Raw genomic sequence first — 24,322 nt, forward strand, 5'->3', positions numbered from 1 at the left:
GATAATAAGGGAATGCTATGAACAACTCTACACTCATAAATTTGACAATTTAGTTGAAATGGATCAATTCCTTGAAAACCACAAAATGCCATAATCTATAAAATAGGTAATATGAATAGCCTATGACTATTTAAGGAATTGAATTCTTAATTTTATTTTATTTTATTAAAAGGTTTATTTATTTATTTGAAAAAGAGAGAGGCAGAGAAAGAAAGAGAGTGGGGTGGGGGAAGGGAGAGGGAGAGAGGAACTTTAGCAGACTCCTTGCTAAGCTCAGAGCCCAATGTGGGGCTTGATCTCAAGATCCTAAGGTCATGACCTGAGCTGAAACCAAGAGTCGGATGCTTAACAGACTGTGCCACCCAAGGCCCCAAGGAAATTGAATTCTTAATTTTTAAACTCCCCAAAAGGAATTCTCCTGGCTCAGATGGTTTCACTGGGGAATTCTATCAAACGTTTAAAGAAGAATTAACGTTATTTCCACACAATCTCTTCCAGAAAATAAAAGAGGAGAGGCTATGCCTTCATTTTATGAAGCTAATATAATACTGATACCAAAACCATACAAAACGCATAAAAACAAAACCAAACAAACCAGTGAAAAACTATAGGCCAATGTACATCATGAGAAAATTAAGAAAATTAAGAAAATTAAGAAAACATTAAGAAAATATTAACAAATCAGGGGCGCCTGGGTGGCACAGCGGTTAAGCGTCTGCCTTCGGCTCAGGGCGTGATCCCAGTGTTCTGGGATCGAGCCCCACATCAGGCTCCTCCGCTGGAAGCCTGCTTCTTCCTCTCCCACTCCCCCTGCTTGTGTTCCCTCTCTCGCTGGCTGTCTCTATCTACATCAAATAAATAAAAACTCTTTAAAAAATATTAACAAATCAAATTCAACAATATATGTAAGTAATTATATACCGTGACCAAGCAGAGTTTATTTGAGGGATGCAAGACTGGTTCGCTACTCAAAAATCAATCTATGTAATCTACCATGTTAACAGACTAAAGAAGAAAAATCACACGATCATATTAATTAAAGCAGAAAAAGCATCGGACAAAATTCAACACATGTTCATAATAAAAACTCTCATTGATATAGGAATAGAAAGGGGCTTTCTAAAATTGATAAAGAAAACTTACAAAAAACCTGCAGCTAACATTATACTTCATGTGCGAGATGGATGCTTTCCCCCTGAGATCAGGAACAAGGCAAGGATGTCCACTCTCATTACTTCTATTGCTGGAAGTTCTAGGCAGTGCAATAGGCAAGATGAGGAAATTAACAGGCATATAGATTGGGAAGGAAGAGATCAAACTGTTTCTATTTACAGATGATACGATTGTGCCTGTAGAAAATCCCAAAGATTCTATGAACATGCAAAGTCATTTGTATTTCTATATACCAACAAAGCACAAACACGTGGACATCAAAGGTAGAATCATAAAACTATTTACACTTTCTCCAAAAATTAACTGCTTAGGTGTAAGTCTGACAAAACATGTATGGGACTCGTATGCTGAAAACTACAAAACACTGATGAAAGAAATCAGTGAAGCTCTAAATAAACGGAGAAATATACCATGTTCATGGATTACAATACTCAACATAATAAAGAGGTTAATTTCCCTCAAATTGATATATAGGTTTAATGTAATTCCTATCAAAATCCTGGCAAGATTTTTTATAAATAGAATTATTCTAAAACTTATATGGAAAATCAAAGGAACTAGAGTAACAGAAACAATTTTGAAAAAGAAGAATAAAATGGGAGGAGGTGGTCTACCAGATCTCAAGATTTACTATATAGTTACAGTAGTCAAGACTTTGCGGCACTGGTCAATGGACAGACACACAGATCAATGGAACAGAATAGACAGCCCACAAATAGAGCCACACAAATATGCCCACCTGGTTTTTAGAACGGATTTTTATTTGCAGTAAGATACACATATCATAAAATTTACAATTTTTACCATTTGAAAGCTCAAAATGCAGTAGTAATTGGTACATCGTAATGTGCCACCATCTGAAATCTGTCAATTTCCAGAACTTTCTCATCACCCCAGATGGACACACCATACCCATTAGCAGTCACCCCCTCTCCCCTTCCCCAGCTCCTGCAAACCACTAATCTGCTTTCTGTCTCTACAGATTCGCCTCTTCGGCGTATTTCACTGGACAATAGGTGGCCTTTTACTTCTGGCTTATTTCAGTTATCATCGTGTTTTTGAGGTGTATCCACGTCATAGTGAGTGTCCGTATTTCATCTTTGCTCATGGCTGAGTAATTCTGTTGTGTGGATAGGCCACATTTGATTTATCCGTTCTTCTGCAGATGAACATTTGGGTTGTTTCCACCCTTTAGCTGTTGCTGAAGAGTGCTGCTATGAACATTTGTGGACAAGTGTTTGTTTGAACAGCTCTCTTCTGTTCTTTTGGGGGTGTACCTGGGAGTGGAATGGCTGGGTAATATGGTAATTCTTATTGAAGAATTCAGCATATTGGGGTACCTGGCTGACTCAGCTGGTGGGGCATGTAACTTGATCTCGGGTTTGTGGGTTCGAGCCCCATGTTGGGTATGGAGACTACTTAAAGATAAAATCTTAAAAAAAAAAAAAAGACTTTAACTTAAGAAGGAACTTACTGAGGAGTCACCAAACATTTTCCTCAGTGGGTGCGCCATTTTGCATTCCCCCAACAATGTATGAGTGTTCTGGTTTCTCCGTAACTTCGCCAACACGTTACTTTCTATTTTTTTATAATAGGCATCCTGGTGAGTGCGAGGTGGAATTTCATTTGGCTTTATTTTTTTTTTTTTAAAGATTTTATTTATTTATTCGACAGAGACAGCCAGCGAGAGAGGGAACACAAGCAGGGGGAGTGGGAGAGGAAGAAGCAGGCTCCCAGCGGAGGAGCCCGATGTGGGGCTCGATCCCATAACGCCGGGATCACGCCCTGAGCCGAAGACAGACGCTTAACCGCTGTGCCACCCAGGCGCCCCTCATTTGGCTTTAATTTGCATTTCTCTAATAATCAGTGATGCTGAGCATCTTTCAAGGGCAAACTGAGGCTCGGAAAGGGTCACTGAGCTAGCTGGTGGCCAATAGGGCGCTAAAGCGTTACCAGGAGACCAAGCCTCCCCTGGTGCTCTACCAGCTGGGAAGGCCCCAGGGGGCAGGGCCCAGCCCTTCCTGCCCTGGTCCCCGAGCTGAGGCCTGGGCTGGCATTCCAAGTCCCCTGAAGCGCTCCTTACCTCCTTACTGTTGGGAGCCTAGCCCTCTCCGGAAGCCACACATTCTGAAGCCTCCATCTGTGGCAGGGCAGAAGATCGCAGAGTCCAGGCCTGTTTGAGGGAGCCAAGGCCAAGCAGCCAAGGAGCAGGACCTCTCCGGTCCCTGCCCTACCCTGCCCCAATTTCTGGGCACATCACATAGGAAGCATTCTCCCCTTTTTGTACCTGACATGGCCTGGGCACGTGAGCAGTGTCCGTGTGCTGAGAGAGTGGACCCAGACACTATCCATCCAAGGCCATTGACTCGCAGTGTGACTTTGGTCATGTTCCTTAGCCTCGCTGTGCCTCAGTCTCCTCATCTGTAGAATGGGATAGTAATAATGCTGACCTAGTGGGGCAGTTCTGAGATTGAGTGTAATTGCAAAGTACTCAGAACAGAGCCTGGTGCGTGGTGGGCTAGATGTGTCCGATACATAAAATAACCATGCTGGAGGAAGAGATCCCTTGCAGGTGAGGACAGAGACTTGGAGATGGCCGACCAAGCAGCAGGCTTGTCGCTGTGCCTGGTGCCTCGAGGAGGAACTGAGTAAGGCTTAGCCCTACCAAGGCAGTGGGCGGCTGAAGGCAGGGCTGGGCCGCTGGCCCTGGATCCTCTCCAGGTCTTACATGCCTCCCGCACCGTCCCTGGCTGCCTGGGTCACCTGCAGGAAGGGGCTGCCAGGGAAACCCCCCATGTGGTGGAAAGTCCAAAATTCTCCAAGGAGCCTCGTTGCTGATCTCTAAGCGAGAAGCTGGGGGGCACCTGCAGACCAGGCCCGGATGCTGACCCAGGTGCCCCCACAAGGCTTTTGTAGCTTGAGAAAAGTCGAGTGAAGACATGCTCTCTTTGGCTATTTTTAATCCCCTGGACAGTTGTCTTGTGGTTGAAGTGTCCCTTGATGAGTTGGCCACTGGGGAAAACTCTGCCAAGTGTAGAGGGTGTTGGAAGACAGCTTGGCCCAAAGGAGAGGAACCCTGAGCTGCTGGAGAGGTGGCTGCTGGTCACCCTAACGCCACGAGCATGGTTCCCCAACACTCCTGGAGCCTGCAGCTTGCTGGCCCAGCAAGTGCCCTTAGATGTGACACAAAGTGGCTCCGCTCCATGAGCCCCGACGCACATGAGTGGGGGGACTCGGGGGACTCCGGTGGACGCTAGGTTCAGGAATGACTTTGACTTCTGCTCTCTTTCAGATGCCACAGTGGATACACACGCACAGAGGGGGCGGGAAAGGCCAGGAGGTGGCTGCCAGGCCCGGGCTGGGGCGAGGACGTGCTTCTCTGAGAGGGCAGCCCGGTATGGCGTTGGTGGGGGCCGAGGGCGTGTTCCCTCTGGGCGTCTGTGGATGGCACAGGGCGGGACAGGTTGGCACTGCCCCAAGTCCCATACCTCCATGGCTACCACCCACAGCACTGCAGCTGGTGGGCTCGGAGCCCCAGAGGTGGGCAGCACGAGGGCTCTGCTCCCAGGTCAGCGGCCCAGAACATTCCACAGCCACACCTGTCCGTTCTGACCCTCACTGCTCTCCACAGCCCCCCAGAACTCCCACCTCCGTAGAGAACAGAGCGACCTAATCTCATGAGAAATCTTGGTGACACCATGGCATTTGTCTGCCCCCCCTTGCCCAGATGACCCCTCCCAGCCCAGCACTGCTCTGACCCCAGGCTTCCTGGCCCCTGCCCTCACCTCCAGCCCTGACTAGGTTCTTCTTCCAAAAAGCCTCCCGTGGCTCTGAAGCTTGGCCGCCTGGGCAGGTGTCTCCTCTGTGGCCCTTGTCCCTCTGCCCCAGGCCACGATGGGCCACTATGGGTCCCCTGCACTCGCCCACCATAGCCTGGGATGCGGAGCCCCCCTCTGCTGCAACTCCCCTGGGCCGGCTTCCCCACATCATCCTCCAGCCTCTGTCACCAGCCCTAGGAAGGCTCTGGGGGCGCCCCCCCCCCCCGGGGCTGTGAGCAGGGGCTCCTGGGGCCATACTCAGGTGCATCAGTCCCAGGGTCAGCTGCCTTCTCCGAGCTGGAGGAAAGGGAGGGTAGATTGCGGCTGGGTCCCCCAGGGGGATGTGCTCATGTGAAAGATGAGGGGGTTGAGTCTCTGAGAGGGAAAGCGACTGGCCCAGCATCACACAGCTTCCAGGCAATGCCCCGTGCTGTGCCACGGGCACACACTGTCCTCCATCAGACAGGCACTCCTCCCTTGGACCCTTCTGCAGCCCAGGCCCAGGGCCCTGCGCACTCCCCACCAGGGACCCTGCCCCAATCGGCCCGACGGTCCCTGCCTGAGTGCCGGAGCCCCTGGGCAGCCCCGTGGGCCTCAGGGGAGGTCAAGGGCACCTGCGTTGGCTGTTGCCCATCTGAACAGAACCACAGTTCAGGAATTGAGAGGCCCCCCCTAGCCCCCTCACAGAGGGGTCGGGCCCTGGTCCAGAAGCTTCCAACAGCCTCCTGGCAGGTGTGGAAGTGGGGTGGCTGGGGCCTTGTCTTTACTGGATTACAGGGACGATTCCATCCCTGCCCCTCCCTCCGGCCCTGATTGGCTCTGGGGAAGCACAGCCTTTGCTCTTTCGGTGGGGGGGGAGTCGGCTATAATAGAGACTGGGCACTGGCTGGGCTCAGTCCGTGGAGGTGCCCGCCCAGGTGCGCCGGCCAGGTGTGCCCCCGCCCAGGTGCCCGGCAGGGCAGGGGCTGCGCAAGGGCCAGGAGGCAGAGATGGCCCAGACGCTCCACAAGTCCAGTGGCACCCCAAGGCCGCGGGACCCCAGGCGGGGAGAGGGGGCCCCCAGCCCTGTGCCCCCAGCCCCCGCGATGGCGGGCGAGGCCCGGGCAGCTGGGGACGCGGTTCTGCGCCGCCTCCTGAGGATGTACCGCACGGAGATCGCCATGGCTGTGGACAGCGCCTTCCCGCTGCTGCATGCGCTGGCTGACCATGACGTGGTCCCCGAGGACAAGTTCCAGGTGGGCCCCGACCAGGCTCCTGATGCCCCCCAGCCTTCCCCAAGCCCTGCCATCGAGTCAGGGGCCATGTCTGGGAAGACGAGCTCCTGATGGACTCTGCCCCCCCACAAGTGGGGGTCAGGAGGGCTGGATGGGGGCCTGGGGTCCGGGACAAGTTCCTGTGCCTCCCCAACGCCCCCTCCCAGCCCTCCTGAAGCTGCCCTGCAAGCCAGGGGTGCGGTCCCCTAAGATGAGCTCCAGGTAGGCCTCCCTCACCCCCAGCACCCCCGGCACCCCCAGACCCACCTCAACCCAAGGGCGTGGACACGGTGCCCAGGTTTCCTGCAGCACCCTTTGTGGGGGTGGCAAGAAGTGGGGGTACTGGGGAGGCAGGAGGCAGGGCTTCCACTCCCCACTCTTGCTTCAGGAGACTCTGCGTCTGAAGGAGAGGGAAGGCTGCCCGCAGGCCTTCCACGCGCTCCTCTCCTGGCTCCTGACCCAAGACGCAGCTGCCATCCTGGACTTCTGGAGGGTTCTCTTTAAGGACTACAACCTGGAGAGATACGCCCGGCTGCAGCCCATCCTAGATGGCTTCCCCAAAGGTGGGGCGGGCACTGCGGTGGGGGGCGGGGGGGGGCCTGGGGTCCCACAGGGCTCAGCCCAGCTGGACAGAAGAGGGACGTTGCGGTGTGGTCAGGGAGCCCCTGGACATCGCTAGGACCATCCTGGCTTCGGAGTCCAGAGGGCCGAGGTCTTGCCCATCTTGCCAGGGTCCTGAGGCTTGGCGCCCACTTGCACCCTGCAGATATGGACCTCAGCCAGCCCCGGAAGGGGAGGAAGCCCCCGACGGGCCCCAAGGCCCCCGTGCTGCTGCCCAGACCCCCCACCAAGAGGAAGGCCCTGGAGGAGCCAAGGGCCACCCCGCCGGCCGCACTGTCTCCACGGGCCACCTCCAGCCCAGGTACCTAGTTTGAGGAGCTAGCTGGGCCACAGATTGCTGTGGGGAGCCCGACACCCCCTGACCACACCCCCTTCCCAGCTGGCTCCGGCTCCGGCTCCAGAGTGCCAGCTGCCTGGCCTGGAGCCAGCCTGGCCGGGGCTGCAGAGGTCACCTCTGGACACGTAGAAGGATGAGCCTAGCCGGCCCTTGTCCAAGGGACTAGGCAGGACTCCGGGGAGTAGGCAGGTGGCTGTTACTTCCTTTTTACGGATGTGCACAGCGGAGCGCGGTCAACTGGGGAGGCTCTCCCACCCCCGCCCTTGGCCCCTGGCCCTGGCCCCCCGCCTCGAGACGAGGGCTGGCTGGTGCGCTCCCCCTGCAGGCTCCCAAGCGAAGGCCAAGCCGTCAAAGAAGCTGGAGAGCAGCACAGAGCCTCAGCGCCTCCCGCTGGGCAACGGTGAGCTGGCCCCAGGCCTCCCTGAGCCGGGGTCAGGGGATCAAGGGCCTAGATGGGGTGCTGCCCTCAGAGGCCTGTCCGGGGGGCCGGAACCCTGCTGGCCTGGCGTCTCACCCCAAAGCCTTGGCGGGACAGACACACCGGGGAAATAGGGGGCATCTCGGGTCACCCCACATGTGCCCGGCTCCATGTCTCTGTCCTTCAGGGCCAGCTCAGACTGCTTCTTCCAGAGGGTCCTGCTTGGTCCATCAGTGGGGTGAAGCCTGGCCCCCTTCCTCCCCTCCTTGCCCCAGCCTGGGGGACCCCAGAGACCTCCTGTGGTCGCCTGGCCTCCGGGCAGCCGTGGGCAGTCGGCCTCCCTCCCAGCACAGCCGAGGGCCAGGTCCTGGGGTCGCTGTTCAGTCCTGCCCGCGGTGCAGTGAGCTCACGCACCCCACACCGCACAGCACACACACACACACACCACACCACACACCACTGCACACATATACACACCACACATACATGGCCTGTCTCCACACTTACACACGGGCTGTCTGTCTGTCTGTGTGTGGAGGGGCTGGGCCCCCTCCAAGGCCTGCCCTGGGCAGAAGGAAGGAAAGATTCCACAGCCCAGGCACCTCTCACTCCCCACTGCCTGCAGGAAAGAGGGGTTCAGGGGGCCTCTTTCCAATTGATGACCCCCCATCTGGTGCTCCCTTCCCCAGGAATTCAGACCATGTCCACTTCGGTCCAGAGAGCCGTGACGGTGTCGTCGGGGGATGTCCCAGGAGCCTGTGGGGCGGTGGAGGGGATTCTCATCCAGCAGGTGTTTGAGTCAGGTAGACGGCGCTGCCCGAGGGGACGCCAGGGGGATGCAGGCCCCCTGGATCCACGTCCGTCCTGAGCACCTGGAGGCCCCCGCGCAGGTGGGACCGTGGCTCTGCCTCCTCGGAGAGACGGGATGGGCACCGAGGGCTCCCCTCGGGGTGGGGGACTGCTGGACTTCTGCAGGGCCGGCGGTCTAGGGCCACCTCCGAGGTCACCTCTGCGCACCCAGATGGGCCCCTCAGGGCCTTGGGCTCACCCCTCCCCAGGAGGTTCTCCAGCAGGATGCCTGCAGCACCTGCCCCGACCCCACCCCACATCACCTCCCTCCCCTCCCTCTGGGCTGGGCACCTGCCGGCGGGGATGCCAAGGACAGCCAGGGCCAGCTGGCCCCTGGGAGCCAATGTGGCCCCTGGTCTCACCCCCCAGGGAGGGTCCCGAGGAACCTGCAGTAGTTCACTACGGCGGGTGTAACTAACGGCCACAAACTGGGCAGCGCAGAATAACAGGAGTTCCAAAATCAAGGTGTCGGCAGGGCTGTGCTCCCTCTGGAGGCTCTAGGTCAGGAGCTTTCCCACCTCCCCGGCCCCGCTGGCTGCTGGCAGGCCTCGTGCCTGGCCCGTCATGGCAGCCTCCACCTCCAGGTCACAGGGTCTTCTCCCACAGTCTGTGGTGTCCTCTCCATTCTTTCTGGGGACACCTGTCATTGGCCTCAGTGTCCCTCCGGAGCCCATGTTAACTAATCCCACCTATAAAGACCCCACTTCCAAGGAAGTCTGCACTGAGATTCCAGGAGGATGGGAATTAGGTGGACATGCTTCACCCAGCCCAGTCCCTGCGGAAGAGCCCCTGTGCCCAGGACCCTGGTCCCCGAGCTGAGTGGGGCTGCACGGGGTGCAGGCGGCAGAGCCCCCAGCCTCCGCTGAGCAGGGCCCAGCCAGCCTCTCCTCCCAGGTGGCTCCAAGAAGTGCATCCAGGTTGGGGGGGAGTTTTATACTCCCAGCAAGTTCGAAGACCCCAGTGGGGGGAAGAACAAGACCCGTAGCAGCGGCCTGAAGACCATGGTCCGAGCCAAGGGGACCCAGGCTTCCGCCCCTGTAAGCACTGCCCTTGACACCCCTCGCCGCCTGGTGTACACAGAGCTCAGCTGGGGCTGGGCCGGGCCGGCTTCGCACTCTGGTGACCCTCCCTGTTCCCCCCAGCAGGGTGGAGGTGAGCTGAGAGCAGGCCAACAGGGCAGGCTGCAGGCCCCTCCTGCCCTCCCCAGTGAGCCCCAGCTCCACCAGGTAACGCCCAGAGCGCGGGTGGAACTCCTTCATCTGTACCCCCCCCAGGCGGCCTTCTGCCTCCGTCCAGGGCACTCACTTGGGTGATGAGGTCAGGGATCTAAGCTGCTCATACAGTAGAGCTTTTTTATACTATTCTTTCTGATAACACACAATTGTAAAAATTCAAGTAAGTCAGAGAAAGTGAGTCCTAGCAGGCCTTTAACCCCCGGGTCTGGTCTAGGCGCCTGCTGTCCCTTGGGGCACAGTGGGCCAGCGGGTGGGGAGGTGACCCTACTGGGAGCCCGGAAGCTGAGCATGGAGCCCATCCTGGGCTCCCCGCACAAGGCAGAAGCCCCCACGGACCTGACCGCCCTCTCCCACGCCAGGCACGGTGCTGGGCCCCAGGCACCCAGAAATGAGCAGGACTCCTGCCTGCCTCAGGGGCTCCCCAGATGGCGGGGTCGGGGGGATCATTAAGTGAGTGTGCTCGCTGCTGTGCGGGGCTGTTGGTCTGGTGGGCTTCTGGAGGAGGTACCCCGGCAGGGGCTGTGGCACCATTCAGGCAGAGGTGTGTACTGGGGACTGGAGTCTCAAAGATGGAGGGTCTCTTGGGGGAGGGCAGGGGGCCGGGGCAGAATTTTAGGCACCGGCCCCCAGGGAGCAGGCAGAGGACTTGGGCGTCCCTGGGGAACGCTGCGGTGGAGCTGTGCTGAGGGGCTCTCGGGGAGGGCACCGGCCCGTCCCGGGATCTTCCAGAGGACGCGTGTGTCTTGCCCGCGTCAGAAGAACGAGGACGAGTGTGCCGTGTGCCGGGACGGGGGCGAGCTCATCTGCTGCGACGGCTGCCCCCGGGCCTTCCACCTGGCCTGCCTGTCCCCGCCGCTCCACGAGATTCCCAGGTGAGCTGGCATGCTGGCCGCCCAGGCCACCCCCGTCTGGCTTCACGGCCATGTCTACCCAGCTGACCCTGAGTAGGAGGCTGCCCAGAAGTCTCCCGGTTCCACGGATGGGAAGTGGGGCCCCCTGGGAGGGAGGCCTTGGTTTACATCGCTGGGCATTGGGGCTGGGGCCTGGGTCCTCCTGCCCCCCCTTCCCATGTGGCCACACAGCCCCCCCTCACTCCCAAGCCTGGCCAGTGGGACCCAGAGGTCAGAGAAGCAGAATAAAGGCTCCCAATGAAGGGCCACCCTGACCCATTTCACTGCACACCCCCAGCCAAACTCCCACGAGCAGCCAGTGCCCCCTCTCCAAGCAAGGTCCTACCTAAGTCAGGCTGAGTGGGGGCCCGTCCCTGGCAGGGCGCAAGTTCTCTGGAGTCTGCTTCCTGGCACTCCTTTCCCCCGGCCCTCCCAGCCCTGCCCTCTGCCACCAGCTCCCGCGGGTCACCCCAGCTGGAGGGGAAGAGCCTGGGGGGGAGAAGGGACCCCCCCCCATCCTAGCCCTGGCCCTCCTCAGCTCCCTGAGTGACCTTGACCAGGCCGCTTGTCTCTGAGCCCCAGATGCTTGTCACTAAAATGAGAGGTTTGGGCAGGGTCATCACTCAGCTCCGGCCACGGGGCTGTTGTCTTCCTTCTTGCTCTTGACCACGTCCTCTTCTGCTGGGCACCACCCTCCTATGGAAACATGGGTCTGGGAGGGATAAACACCACAGTTCAGAGAGGTCCCACTGATAGGGCAGGGCCCATGAGAGCCACACACAGGCCTCTCCAGGTTAGCAAGTGTCCGGGATTCTCGGGGCTCATCAGAGAAGCTCTCAGAGGGGACACTGACCAGGCTAGCGAGGGCCACCCCACCAGGGGTAAATTTCCCAATATCCTGGGCTCTCCTGCTGACTGGCCACTGTCCTGCCCGGGACTCAGTTTCCCCATCTGTAAAGGGAAAGGGGTGACTTGGAGGAGGAGGCCTCCCCTGCCCTATGTGTTTGGAAGCCTACTGTCCCTTCTGCTCGCCTTGCATGCCTCTGGCTGGTGACCACGCGAGCAGTGGGACCTGGAGGTGCTCCAGCTGCCTCCAGGGAAGAGCCCAGAGGGACCTGCCCCGGGCGGAGGAGCCCCAGCCCCAGGAGCCGCCTGCAGAGACGCCGGTACGCGCAGGCCCCCTCCAGGGCCCTCTGTGCAGCCTCCTGGCTGTTCCTGTCTGTCATAGAACCGTGCACCCCCCACGCCTGGCTGGGCCCCACCAGCTTGGCTTTCTACACTGGGAAGTGGCCCTTGCAGTGGCCCTGTTGCTTGGTGCTGACTTGGGGCCTCAGCTCTGTTGGTCCAGCACAGGGGATGCTCTTTGGCTACTGAGAACATTCTCTAAAAATGTCTGAAGCATTCTGTTGCAGCAAAGACTCGAATGATACAACACATGCCGGGGGTATACAATGAGCGCTCGCTGACAGCCTGCGAGGGCCACAGACACCCCGTCTCAAATGGGAAAGGCTCAAGGACCTTGCTGAGGACACAGAGCCGGGAATTGCACCCAAACCTTTCCAACTCAGTGTGGGGTTCCCTCCACACCAGCTCCCCTGGGGTCCCAGGGTCCCAGCGATCACTGACTCCCTGGATGGTGCTGTGCAAGTCCCCTGTGGCCTCTCCAAGCACTGACCCTCTGGTTCCAGGTCCTTCTGGAACTGAGGTTGGCAGGGGAAGAGGCGAAAGGACTGTCCAGAGAGCCCCCAGCTGGGATAGACTCTGCTGTCCCCTACAAGCACCTGCTGGCTCCGCCTTCGGCAGCCCCCTTGCCGGTGCTGGACCCCTCAGCCCTGCGCCCCCTCCTGTGTGTGGGCCCTGAGGGGCAGCAGGTGAGGGGGTGCTGGGGTCAGGGGGCTGTCTGCTGGGGGCTCAGGGTTTGCAGAGCAGCCGAATGGAGCTCTGACATGCAGGGGGCGGGGGGGGGGGTGGTAGCAATCCGATGGGGGGTCGGGGTCAGGGCTGAGGGAGGCCTTTGCCAAGAGCAGCCGGACTGGCAGTGGAGAGGGCGGCCCAGAGGCTGGCGCTGGGAGGGGCGCACCCAGAACAAGGGTGGAGGGCTGTGAAGAGCTGGGGCAGGGGAAGGAAGCTTCTGGAGGGATTCCGGCTGGAGTGATAGTCGTTACTGATCCTGAAACCCCTACCCCCCAGGCACCACAATAAGGGGGATGGCCCGTCATGTTGGGGAGTCCCGGTTCCCGGGAAGAGTCCCGCCTCTTCCGGGGGCGGTGCGGTTTTGGGGTCCCCTTGACCAGCTGTAAAGGGGGTGTGGGCCCCCAAGGGGGAGCAAGGTCTCTGGGGCTGCAGTCCAAACGTGCCGGGTGTCCCTGAGCTCCCAGGGGCCTGGCAGAGGGCGTGGGCGGTGCGCGCCTCTCCCCCTCACAGTCACCGCGCGGTTCCCCTCCAGGGCCCCGCGGGCGCGCGGTGCGGCGTGTGCGGGGACGGCACGGACGCGCTGCGGTGCGCTCACTGCGCCGCCGCCTTCCACTGGCGCTGCCACTTCCCGGGGGGCGCCGCCCGGCCAGGGTGAGTGCAGGCGGCTGGGGCGGCGGGCCTGGGCGGGACACCGCGGGCCGCCGGCTCCCCCAACACCCTCGCCCGCTGCGCGCAGGGCCGTCCCGCGCTGCCGATCCTGCTCCGGAGATGCCTCCGCGGCCCCCGAGGAGGGGGCGCCAGCCCCGAACCCCGCCCGAGCTGCGCCGGGACCTGCCAAGGTCAGTGCTGCCCGGGGAGGTTCGGACCCCGCGGGGTTGGGGTGGCCAGCACACCTCCAGGGACACTCCAGGTGCCAACTCCGCGGTGTGCACCAGTGAACCCCTTGTTCATTGTTTTTATACAATACAGTTGTTTAAATAGACTCCTTGATAACAGCATCTGTTTGAAAGGGAAACGCACTAAGCAATAGTGGATGAGATGAAAGTTGGATGCGCCTGTTTCGCCATGACCGAGCCCAGCCCCAAGTCCCCCTCTCCCGGTCCCCGCGGTGCACGTGCCCCTGGTGGGGTGGGGGTGAGGCGGAAGCAGCAAGAAGTTTCCACCCTGAGATGAGTCCGCACGCAGGACCGCCCAGTGCGAGCCGGCTCTGGACTGGGCTCCAGTCCTCCTGCAGTGGCTGGCTGGGACCTCTCCAGCCCTGTCCTGCCACAGCCGGAGAGCGCGAGCTCTCTGTGGTCACGTGTCTGCCTCCCCGCTGAGCCGCAGGGGTCCTGGGAACCTGGGGGGTGGGAGTCCTGTGTGCTCCTTCCGGAGCTGTGGAGCTGCGGGCGGGTACCTCTCGCCTGGCCTCTGGCAGCAGGGGCCTTCCTGACCATGTCCCTGCCCCCAGGACAACCGGTGAGGGCCCTGGGAGAGGTGATAAGTCCTACCCCCACCTGTGGCCCACCCTTCTCCCAGCCACACTGCGTACTCCCCCAAACACGATGCATGGGTACCAGGCCAGCCCAGGCACTGGGGGGCCAAGGCCCTGACCGTGAGGGGCTCCCGCGCACCCCCACGGCTTGGCCCACACCCGCCTGTGTGCAGGGTGCAGGGCCGCCTGGAAGCCTCCCGTCACCCCCACCCGTCTGCGCTGTGTGTGTTCCAGCCATCTGGGGGCACCCCTGCTCCCCGCCAGGGGGGGGTCCTTCCCTCCAGAAGATGCTTCCTCATTGACACCTTTTAAAAGCAAAACCCCTTTCTTGTCCTTGTGATGTGAAACGTAATGACCTTGGAGAGAGGCTCGTCCCAGCCCCCTCGGCCCCTCCCCTAGCCCCACCTTCCGCAGGTGCAGTCACAAGAATGTGGGTGCGGCCCTGGACGCTTTCCCGGCCTGCGCACCCCGGAGGCTGTGCCCCCCCTTGCCGCACCTGGGGCAGGGCTGCCTTCCAGGGTCTGTGACTTGCTGTTTTGAGCCACAACCTGCCAGTCTTCTGTGTGGTTTATTCCCTGCCCTGGCCCCTTACCCAGGGGCACCATGGGCCCTGGCAGTGTTTGTTGAATGGTTGGCATCGGACCAGGCACTTTCCTCTCCGGGCCTCAGTTTCCCCATCCATGACAGGGTCCCTTCTAGCTGGTTCTCTAAGCCGCCTGGCTTTCCCCGGAAGGCTGCATGTAGCGTGTGGGGGCAGTCAGGCCCGGGGGCCTCAGGGAACCAGCTTCCAGCGGGGCCAGGGCCCTGGCAGGAGCCCCAGGCGCGCTCGCGCCCACCCTGCCTGAGCCCAGCACCGTGGGAGGAGCAGAGTGTCAGGATTCGGATCCCCGGGCCCTGCCCAGGGCGGCACCCCACTGCCCTGACAGGAGTCCCTGCCCCCAGGCCCCCGTTGCCTCTGCAGGGAGTCCTGCTTCGTTTTGGTTGTCCCTAGCAGGGGTACGGAAGTTGGGCTGACCTCCCTTTCCTGGGCTCCAGGCGGGGGACGGTTCTGCTGGTCAGGAGCCGGTTCTGCACAGGGATGACCTGGAGTCCCTCCTAAGCGAGGTAATGCGTCACCCGCTTGGCCTTCTGCCTGCCCCTCCTCCACCAGCCCCCAAAGCAGCCGGCACCCAAGCCTCCGGAGCGGCCGGGAGCCCTTCTCTCTGGTGCGGGGGCGCCCAGGGCCACAGGCCCATGCTGGCCCCTCCCCGCACATGCAAGGGCCCCAGCACACAAAGGAGCCCAGAGGGCCACGCCCCCCTGCCCTTCCGGCTTCTAGCCCTGCGTGGAGGGCCTAGACCTCAGGGTGGGGGTGGGAGGGTGCAGAACCTCAGCACCAGACTGCTAAAGCCTGACGTCCCCTGAGGGTGGGGCGGGCGTCCCGGAGCCTCTCAGTGGACCGCCTTCAGTGGACCTCTCACGGCCCCCTAACAACCCACAATGTTCCACCCCAAGATGAACAGCTACATTCACTGGGGAGAAAAGGGGGCTTTTAGGGTTCCCGTCTTCTTTTGACAGGCAGTCAGACATGTGTCCTCCTTGGGCCATGGGGCCGTGCCCTGTGAGGGGGGCTGGGCACAGGTGCCTCCCACACAGTGCAGGTGTCTTTGGGGGGAACCCCAGGCCCCATAGCTCGGGCTGGGGTGGCCTCCATTGGAGAGGAGCAGACTCACCAGCCCCTTGTGGTGTGGTCGCCCCATTCTGTTGGAATATTTGGACTCCTCCTGACCCCTCCATCCTGTGGGAGCGTCAGACCCCTGAGCACAGTGCAGGAGAGAGCCCCGGAAGAAGGAGGCAGGATGGCCTCTGTGGCCATGGCCTGTGCTTACAGGATGCTATGACGGAGCACTGGATCAGGAGTCCTCCCTCGACTGGCATGTCTGGTGGTGCCTCGGGCCTCAGCTTCCCTACCTCTGAATAGGAGGGTCAGGATGCTTAGGATTCCAGGTGACCCTGGGGGCCAGGGTGTGCACACCTGTCCCCTGGAGGCTCTGGCAGGTGCCCAAGTCCTCTGCTCTGCTGTCTTGCAGCACTCCTTCGACGGCATCCTACAGTGGGCCATCCAGAGCATGTCCCGCCCCCTGGCCGAAGCGCCCACCTTCCCCTCCTGATCCAGGATGGCCGGGGCCTGTGGGGCAGCTCTGGGGGAGGGGAGGCCCCGTAGATGTGGCCTCGGCTGAAAGCGGACCCCCCTTCCCATCTGCGAATCAAAGATGCCAGTGAGCTCCCACTCGGGCTCATGGAGGCCTGCTCCGGACCCACCAGCAGGACACACTCCCCACCCCTGGAGGCCAGGTCAGGACCAAGGAAGACAGAAAGCTCCGGGTGTTGTCCACACTCCGCTCGTAGCCGTGGCTCGTCTTCCTGGACACACAAAGCGTTGCGTGTACTCGAATAAAAACCACTCCTGTGGGGTTTGACATGCTCTCCAGCAGCCGCGCTGGCGGGAAGGGAGATGTGCACACGCAGGAATGGCCCGAGAAGAGGACAGGGGCTCCTTTCTGTGCAGGCTCCCCTCCACCCACAGTGAGATCCAAGCCTGAGGTCGGGGCCTGCCCCCCTCCCCCGCCCCTCACAGGGCCTCCAGGGCCGAGCTTCCTTCTCTGTGGCCCGTCTGCCCCCACCTTGTTCAGCCGTCTCTCCAGGAGACCTCTGCGGTGGGGCTTCCAGATCGTGCATATTTGCCCAGGCGCGGGGGTCCGAGAGGGATATTCCAGCTGGAGGGACAGATCGCATGCAAGAGACTGGTGACCACTGTGAGGCAGGAAGCGGGACCGGGCCGGGGGCGGGAGAGTGCTGCGGGTGGAGGCGGAGGTGGCCGTTGTAGGGACAGACACCAGGTCAGGTGGTCGGGGTGCAGGGGGCCACAGGGACAGCACCACCCCTTACTCTCCTCACGGCGTATACCACGGTCAGATGCTGGCCCACGGCCGGGGTCCCGGGCCCAAGACCCTGTCTAGGGCCCAGCTGCTGGGTCAGGTGTGGTGGAAGGAGATGTCAGGGCTGTCAGAGCCCCCCACCCGCAGGGACCCCATGGTGGAACGCCCGCCCAGATGGTGGGGGAGGGGCCACAGGCCTTGCCGTGCGTGTGTGGGCAGCAGAGCTGGGACATGTGTGCTGACTTGGGACGGTGGCTTACATCCCCACCCCGGGGCAGCCCAGGCAGGGGGCAACGTCATAGGACTCATGGGGTCTGGCTGGCTCGCTCTGCTCCCCAGATACCTCCAGGGCCCCCTGGCCCACATGCGGGCTTCTTAGGCAGCCCCTTGGGAATGAGGCAGGAAGGGTGGGCCCACCCTGGAGAGCTGCGCTGTAGGGTCGGGCCAGGGCTGGGGAGGCCAGACCAACCCTCAGTGGCTGGGGTTAAGCATCCCGTGACCCTTGGTTGAGTGGCTTGTTCAAATGAGGATGTCCGCCAAGGTGGACATTGGTGTTTTGAGAGCAAGCGGACAGCTGGCCTGGCCAGGCCATGTGGGCAGCGGTGGGACAGACAGGGGGACAGCAGGGCCAGGAGGGGCGCCTGCCACGTGGATGCCCCTGAAGGGGGATCGCATTTCTGAATGGGGACAGAGAGAGATGGGTGTTGGGAGGGAGTGTCCACAAGCAGGCCCAGGCTCGCTCGCCCAGAGCAGGGTGGGAGCACAGAGGGGGAGCCCCCCTGACTCACAGCACCCTGCTTCCCGAGAGCTGTCTCTTCCCCCACCCATGGAGCGCCGCTGGACCCTGAGCCCAGCCAGTCTGGCCTGCACCCTTCACTAACCGGATGGAGTGGGGCGGGGCCTTGCACAGCTGGTGGGGTGACCGTGGGGCAGGGGTTGTGTCGGGGAGCTGATAGGGCAAACCCACGCGATGAGAATACCCTGTCCATCGGCGTCCACATCCCCCCCACCCCACTGAAAGCACCCCACCATGAATCCCTCTGCCACTGTGCACAGACGTGGCTGGCCTCCCTCTCAGCCCAGCGCAGCCCTGGCACCAGTGGGTCTCCCCCGGGGGCTCCGGGGGCTCCGGGGCCTGGAGACCCAGCTCGATCAGAATCCCTCTACAGACGGGTCCACGGAGGCCCCCCCGGGGGCTCAGGGCTCCCACTGGTGGCCCACCCTGGCTCATCTCCTTAAACTCGGGCTTCTCCTCCTGGGGACTTGAGCCCCTGAGGCCCTGAGCCCCCCTCATCCGACCACACTGTGGGCCACACAGCTTCGCGGGCGCCTCTGCCGGGGGGCACTTCCATCCTGGAGAGACGCGAGTCCTGTCTGCGGTGTGCGTGGCCGGAGGTGCAGAAGGACACCCGACCCCCGACCCCAGCCCCAGGGCAGGGACAGCAGAGGCCAGGACGGGGCTTGTGTGCCCATCTTCGGTCGCTCACTACTGGCCATGAGCCTGCATTCCTGTGGCCGTCGTGTGCCTCTGGCATCTCAGACAGGAGTAAACGACCAGAGTGGCCACCGTGTTCTGCGCATCCGGAGTGGACATCCCACCAGCTGTCACGCGTCTGCTTGCTCTGTCTGTCCTTCTGTGGGGTGGTAATCGGTCTTGCTCGTCTGGCACAGGAACGATGTCTGCCTCTGTTACAGCCTGAAGCCCGTGTCTGCCCCGCATGTGAGCGGGTCCGCGCTGCGTTGAGCCGGCCCTCACGCCCCACCACCCACCACCCTGGTTTCCCACTGGGTGCCTCAAACAGCAGACACTCAGTCCTGGGGCGGGACGCCCGTGGTGCAAGCGTCGGCAGGGCTGGGTCCTCCCGAGGGCCCTCTCCTGGGCGTGTGGACGCCGTCCTCTCCCTGTGTCCTCACCTGGTGGTCCCTCTGTGTGTGTCCTCATCTCCTTGTCTCATAGGGACCCCGGTCAGATTGGGTTAGGATGCACCCTCGTGACCTCATTTTAACCAAACACCCCTCTAAGAGCCTGTCTCCAAATGCCATCACATTCTGAGGTGCTGAGGGCCACCATCCATGGCTTGTCACCTGGACCACCCTCGGTGGGAGTCCTGGAGGGGGCTTGGCCCCAGTGCCCCCACCTCGGTGTTTCTGCTCCTCCATGCACCCTGAGGTGCCTCACCTGCTCCCTGGCCACAAATCCCACATTTGGGGCTGTGTTCGGACTTGAGCCCAACCTCTCAGCCCTGCTGCAGTGGTCCCCTCAAGAAGTCTCTTACCGTTGTTAGCGAGTGTCCTGGATACTGTGTCTCTAGCGGGGACACGCCTGGGCTGGAACAGCAACATCAGCTCTTCCAACCCGAAGACGCAGCAAAGGCCTGTGGACAGGCCAGCACTTGGTGGCACGCTCAGTTGTCACTGTCTCGGAGTCATTAACCATTTATGAGCAAGGGGTCTGAGTTTCATTTTGGGCCGGGCCCTGCAGCCCGTCCTGCCCTGTTTGGCAGACTGAATGGGCCGGGCTGGTTCCGGGTCAGGGACACGGCTCACTCATGGGTGAAGAGCTTGGTGCCTGCAGGCGTGCCTGGTGGGCTCAGAAAAAGGCAGTATTTCTGGACACAGTTAGACTCAAGATAGCGAAGCAGGGCTGGGGCTCCCGCCTGTGACCTGAACTGGGCGGGAACTCCCGCCTCATACACGCGCCCTGGGCAGGAACTCTGGAGTCACCCAGCAGTGAACCCGGTGCTTTGGAGACAGTTTTGAGGGACACCCCTCCGGGAGGGTCTCACAGGGGCCGCAGGGATGGGCCGCTCTGCTCCACCTACAGGATTTCTCCAGCTGCCCACCCACAACCCGCTCAAAGGTGCCCGATGACTGGCGAGTCCAGGTGATGTGCCCCAATCAGCCCAGCCAAAGCGCCTCAGGCCCCGGCGGAGACACACCGGCCAGAGGAAGCCCGTTCCCGCGTGTGATGAGGGCAGCTGCACCCTGTCCACGGAAGCCCCTCGTTCTTGCCCCACCGCCTCTCCGTCCCTCAGCGCGCACTCCCTCTGGACCTTTTGTCTAGTTACTTACTCACCGCCTGTCCCTCTAGACCATGTGTACCGGGGGCAGTCTGTGTCATAGACGGTGCCGAGACCAGGCTGCCCAGGGCCGGCGCGGGGCGGTGGGCAAATACTTGCAGAATTAGTGAATACGACTTTGAAAATGAGCCAAACATTCAGTATTCAGGGAATATCTTGAGAAATAGTGTTACAGCCATAGATTGGGATATTATCCAAAAAATAGAAATGCTGAGTACAAGCCTGGTTGGGAAACAGATGAGTATTAATTTAAATTAGATGTATTTACTTACACGTTTATATACTGATATTTGCATATATAATATTTATGTACACACACGTACGTATACAGAGTATGTGTACATATAAAGAGAGAAGGATATAGAGTATGTGTATAGGATATATACAAAAAGAGAACATACGTGTGCGCATGCATGTGTAAGTGTGTGTACACGCACAGGGAGAGAGAAACACCAGGAGGAAACACTGAACAATGACAGGTTGTTATATCAGGGATTATGGATAATTTTTCCTTTGTAAGTTGCTGTCATTCAGATTGCTTTTAAATAACTGTGAGAGTATGATTTCTGAAAGGCACATTCACTTCACGCCGGACACTCGAGCCCAGGGCTGGGAGCCCCCATGTGCGGGTGGACGCCCACCGCTGCCCCGAGCCCATGCCCGCCGATCTCAACAGAGCCTGTGAACAAGCGAGTGAATAAGTGAATGAGAGAGCACCGCCTTGCTCTCCCCATCTCAGCGTGGTGTTTCCTACCGCCGAGGTGGGACTCCCGCTACCCGTTCTCTGAACAGCCCTTGTGATGCCCACGGGAGCTGCCTTTACACAGAGAAGAGGGGCAGCCCCAGGATGAGGCAGAGCCCCTCCTCTCTTCATTCGGCTCCAGACAAGAGATGGGAAGATTCTTCTCTTGAGTCTGACCAGCCTAAAAACAGTGATCCTGGGGCATTGCAAGTGGCCCAGCAAGCTCACCCTACAAGGTTCAATGAGTGTAAGTCACCTGTCACAGAGGTTTCACTGCTTAATCACAGACAGTCAACATTCCCCAGACATTCTTCTAACATGAGGGAGAGCAAGACAAACAAAAAGATACAAAGTCGAGTGGATGAAAGAAGAGACTTGGAAAGGAGGAAAGAATGTTAAAAAAGTAAGTGAAACTAGCAAGATCCTTAGGGAGATGGGTCCTCTAATTTGAAACAAGAACAGGACTCTGTTAAAAGGAACATTCAGAGAATCAAAACCATGCCAGCAGAAGGGGCTCCTGGGTGGCTCAGTCGTTAAGTGTCTGCCTTCGGCTCAGGGCGTGATCCCGGCGTTCTGGGATCGAGCCCCACATCAGGCTCCTCCACTGGGAGACTGCTTCTTCCTCTCCCACTCCCCCTGCTTGTGTTCCCTCTCTCGCTGGCTGTCTCTGTCAAATAAATAAATAATCTTAAACAAACAAACAAACAAACAAGCCATGCCAGCAGAAACAGAGAACTTCACACAACATTGGGTATCAAGGGGAAGAAATCTCTCTGAAAGTAGAGCAGAAACGAGTTAGAAAATAGGAAAGTAACAGGGGCGCCTGGGTGGCACAGCGGTTAAGCGTCTGCCTTCGGCTCAGGGCGTGATCCCGGCATTATGGGATCGAGCCCCACATCAGGCTCCTCTGCTATGAGCCTGCTTCTTCCTCTCCCACTCCCCCTGCTTGTGTTCCCTCTCTCGCTGGCTGTCTCTCTCTCTGTCAAATAAATAAATAAAATCTTTAAAAAAAAAAAAAAAAAAGAAAATAGGAAAGTAACAATACACAGAGGTGAGCAGCCTGGGATCCAAGCTGTAAAGGGCGGGAGCTCCCAGAAGAGGGAAGGGGAGAGCAGAGTGGAAGAAGTCCTTGGTGAAACCATTCAAGAACTCGTCCCGGATGGAAAACACACACTGCTGCCCTGGGAGGACGCAGCATGCCCAGCCCAGCCGTGGGAAGCAGACGTGCTGAGGCACTGCATCATGGAACTCCACACCTGCGAAAGGAAGATTCTACAAGCTTCCAGAGAGAGAATATTGGGTCATGTGCAAAGGTGAGGGGCCAGAGTGGCTTTGACGTCTCAATGGCAACGCTGGAAGCCATGGAACAATGGAATGAATGTCCCTCCACAATTTGCAGGAAGATGCTTCCTAACCTAAAATGCTATATACAGCAAATCTCCATTTGGGTGTCAGGGAAGAGCAATGCCTGTTCAAACGTGGGTAGAGCCTCAAACATGCCTCCCGTGAGCACTTCATCAGGAAGCTCCTGGAGCACATGCCCCACCCAGATTTGGGAACTGGTGTACGTGACATGCACCAAGAACACTGATGGTGACCGAGGTCCTAGCATGACAGGTGTGCACCTGATGGTGATGGCCGCCATCCAGGGGCAGCAGGCCTCCGGGCACAGTTTGAGGGCTGTCATTCCCCAGAAAGACGTCCCTGCCATCATTCCGTCTTCATGGTCTGAGGGCGGACGGCCAGCTGAGTGGCCCAGATTGCTATCTGTGCCTGACTTGGTGTCACTATGACCGATGAGGCTCTTTTTTCCCTCTGTGATAATAGGAAGTATATATTTGTCCTTTTTCTCCCAGATTGCTGACACAAGAGCTCCTAAAGCCCTGGGGATTTCCTGATGTATAGGGCCAAGCGAGCACATTGCGTTACTCAAAACAACCCCTTTCAGCCACACCTGAGAATACGCCAACGAGGTGACTCTTGGAGGTCCGGGGACTGGTCACCAGAACGAACCAGTGATCAGAGTGGAGCTTTCAGCCACCCCGACCTTAGAGAGAGGCGAGGGGCAGGGATTGAGTTAATTACCAATGGTGACGGCTTAATCAATTGTGCTAACATGATGGAGCCCCCATAAAAACCCTAAGCACAGGGGTTTGGAGTGCTCCAGGGTTGGCGGAAACACCCACCTGCCGGGACAGAGGCGAATTCTAACTCCATGAGGACAGAACATTTCTGCACTTCGGACCCTTCTGGACCTTGCCCTATGGACCTCTTCACCTGCTTCGGAGAGCCAGAGGGGGCCCTCAGTCTGCTTGGCAGCAGGAAAACCAGTCCATTCTCCAATTATATGCCTGCCTAACGTCCAGGACCTTGCCCACACCACAGCCCTGCTGACGTGCCTTGCGCATGCCTCCCTGGGAGGGCCTGGCTGTGGCGTAAAAACACGTCAACACAATTTTTGATATCCATTTCCTCCAGAGGGGGAGCGTTACACCGCTCACCTTGAGCATGGGCTGAACTCGGCAACTTGTTTGTAATGAAGGGAACGTGCTGGAAGTGCCGTGTGTGACTCCTGAGGTTAGGTCATCGAAAGCACTGTGGCTTTGCCCTTCAATCTCTTTCTCTGGGGGAAGGCAGCACCATGTTTGAGGACACGGAAGCGGCCACGGCCACGTGTGGGTGCTATCCCAGAAGCAGCCCCCGAGCCCCAGTTGAGCCTACAGATGATCCAGCCACCCTCGTGGGAGATCCTGCACCGGAACCCCCAGCAAAGCCACTCTCTAAGCCCTCAGAAACCATGAGATTGTAAGTGGGTGTTGCTTTACAAGCCTCCACATTTGGGGGTACACGGCAACAGCATCTCACGATGCCCGCTCTCAGGGAGACCCGGAGAGCATTCCGTTGCTGCGAATCCAACAGTGGCAGCAGGGGCCTTTCCTTGCCCGGTGACCTTTGTGTTTGCCACTTGCAGCTAAACCATGTGTTTTTAAGCACACGCACGCACAGGCACACATACACATGTGTAAAACTAGAAGAAAAGCAAGAAAATGGTGAATGACGACACCGGCATATTGGTTACCCCCGAGGGAACATCCGGTGTCTAGTTCACACGCTACCCTGGACACAGCACTTGCTGCGTCCTTACTCTCTGTGGTTAAATAGGATGCACGGTCTGTGTTCACACCGCTCCCTGCTCCCGGCCCCCAGCCCCCCACCCCCTGCCAATCCCAAACCTCTACTCTTTCCCAATATTCCACACAATGGAATGGTGTTTTTTTTGGAAAAAATTTTAAATGTTGTTAATTACCCTCTTTATTCATTATTATCATCATTATTTATGATAAAAAGACCTAGCATAAGTTTTTTTTTTTTTTTTTTAAGATTTTATTTGTTTATTGGAGAGAAAGCATGCACTGGGGTGGGGGGGAGGGGTAGAGGGGAGGGAGAGGGAGAATCCCAAGCAGATTCCAGGCTAAGCATGGCGCCTGACATGGGGCTCAGTCCCACCACCCTGAGATCATGACCTGAGCTAAGACCAAGAGTCAGCTGCTCAGCCGACTGCGCCATGAGGCACCCCAGCCGGAGCTTTCAGGGTTCACT

The 24,322-nt window shown here is 59.0% G+C and overlaps 1 protein-coding gene across 1 annotated transcript; it reads left to right on the forward strand.

The window, feature by feature from the left end:
* Nucleotides 1-6,076: 6,076 nt before the first annotated feature.
* Nucleotides 6,077-16,132, forward strand: AIRE (autoimmune regulator). The gene is made up of 14 exons (XM_026500636.3): nt 6,077-6,226; nt 6,633-6,807; nt 7,011-7,166; nt 7,528-7,602; nt 8,310-8,423; nt 9,364-9,506; nt 9,615-9,695; nt 10,461-10,576; nt 11,661-11,760; nt 12,283-12,465; nt 13,041-13,159; nt 13,245-13,347; nt 15,018-15,086; nt 16,052-16,132. The coding sequence occupies exons 1-14, from the start codon at nt 6,077-6,079 to the stop codon at nt 16,130-16,132; spliced, it is 1,665 nt and encodes a 554-aa protein (XP_026356421.1).
* The last annotated feature ends 8,190 nt before the right edge of the window (nt 16,133-24,322 follow it).

Source organism: Ursus arctos, unplaced genomic scaffold (genome assembly GCF_023065955.2).
Source record: "Ursus arctos isolate Adak ecotype North America unplaced genomic scaffold, UrsArc2.0 scaffold_4, whole genome shotgun sequence".
NCBI lineage: Eukaryota > Metazoa > Chordata > Mammalia > Carnivora > Ursidae > Ursus > Ursus arctos.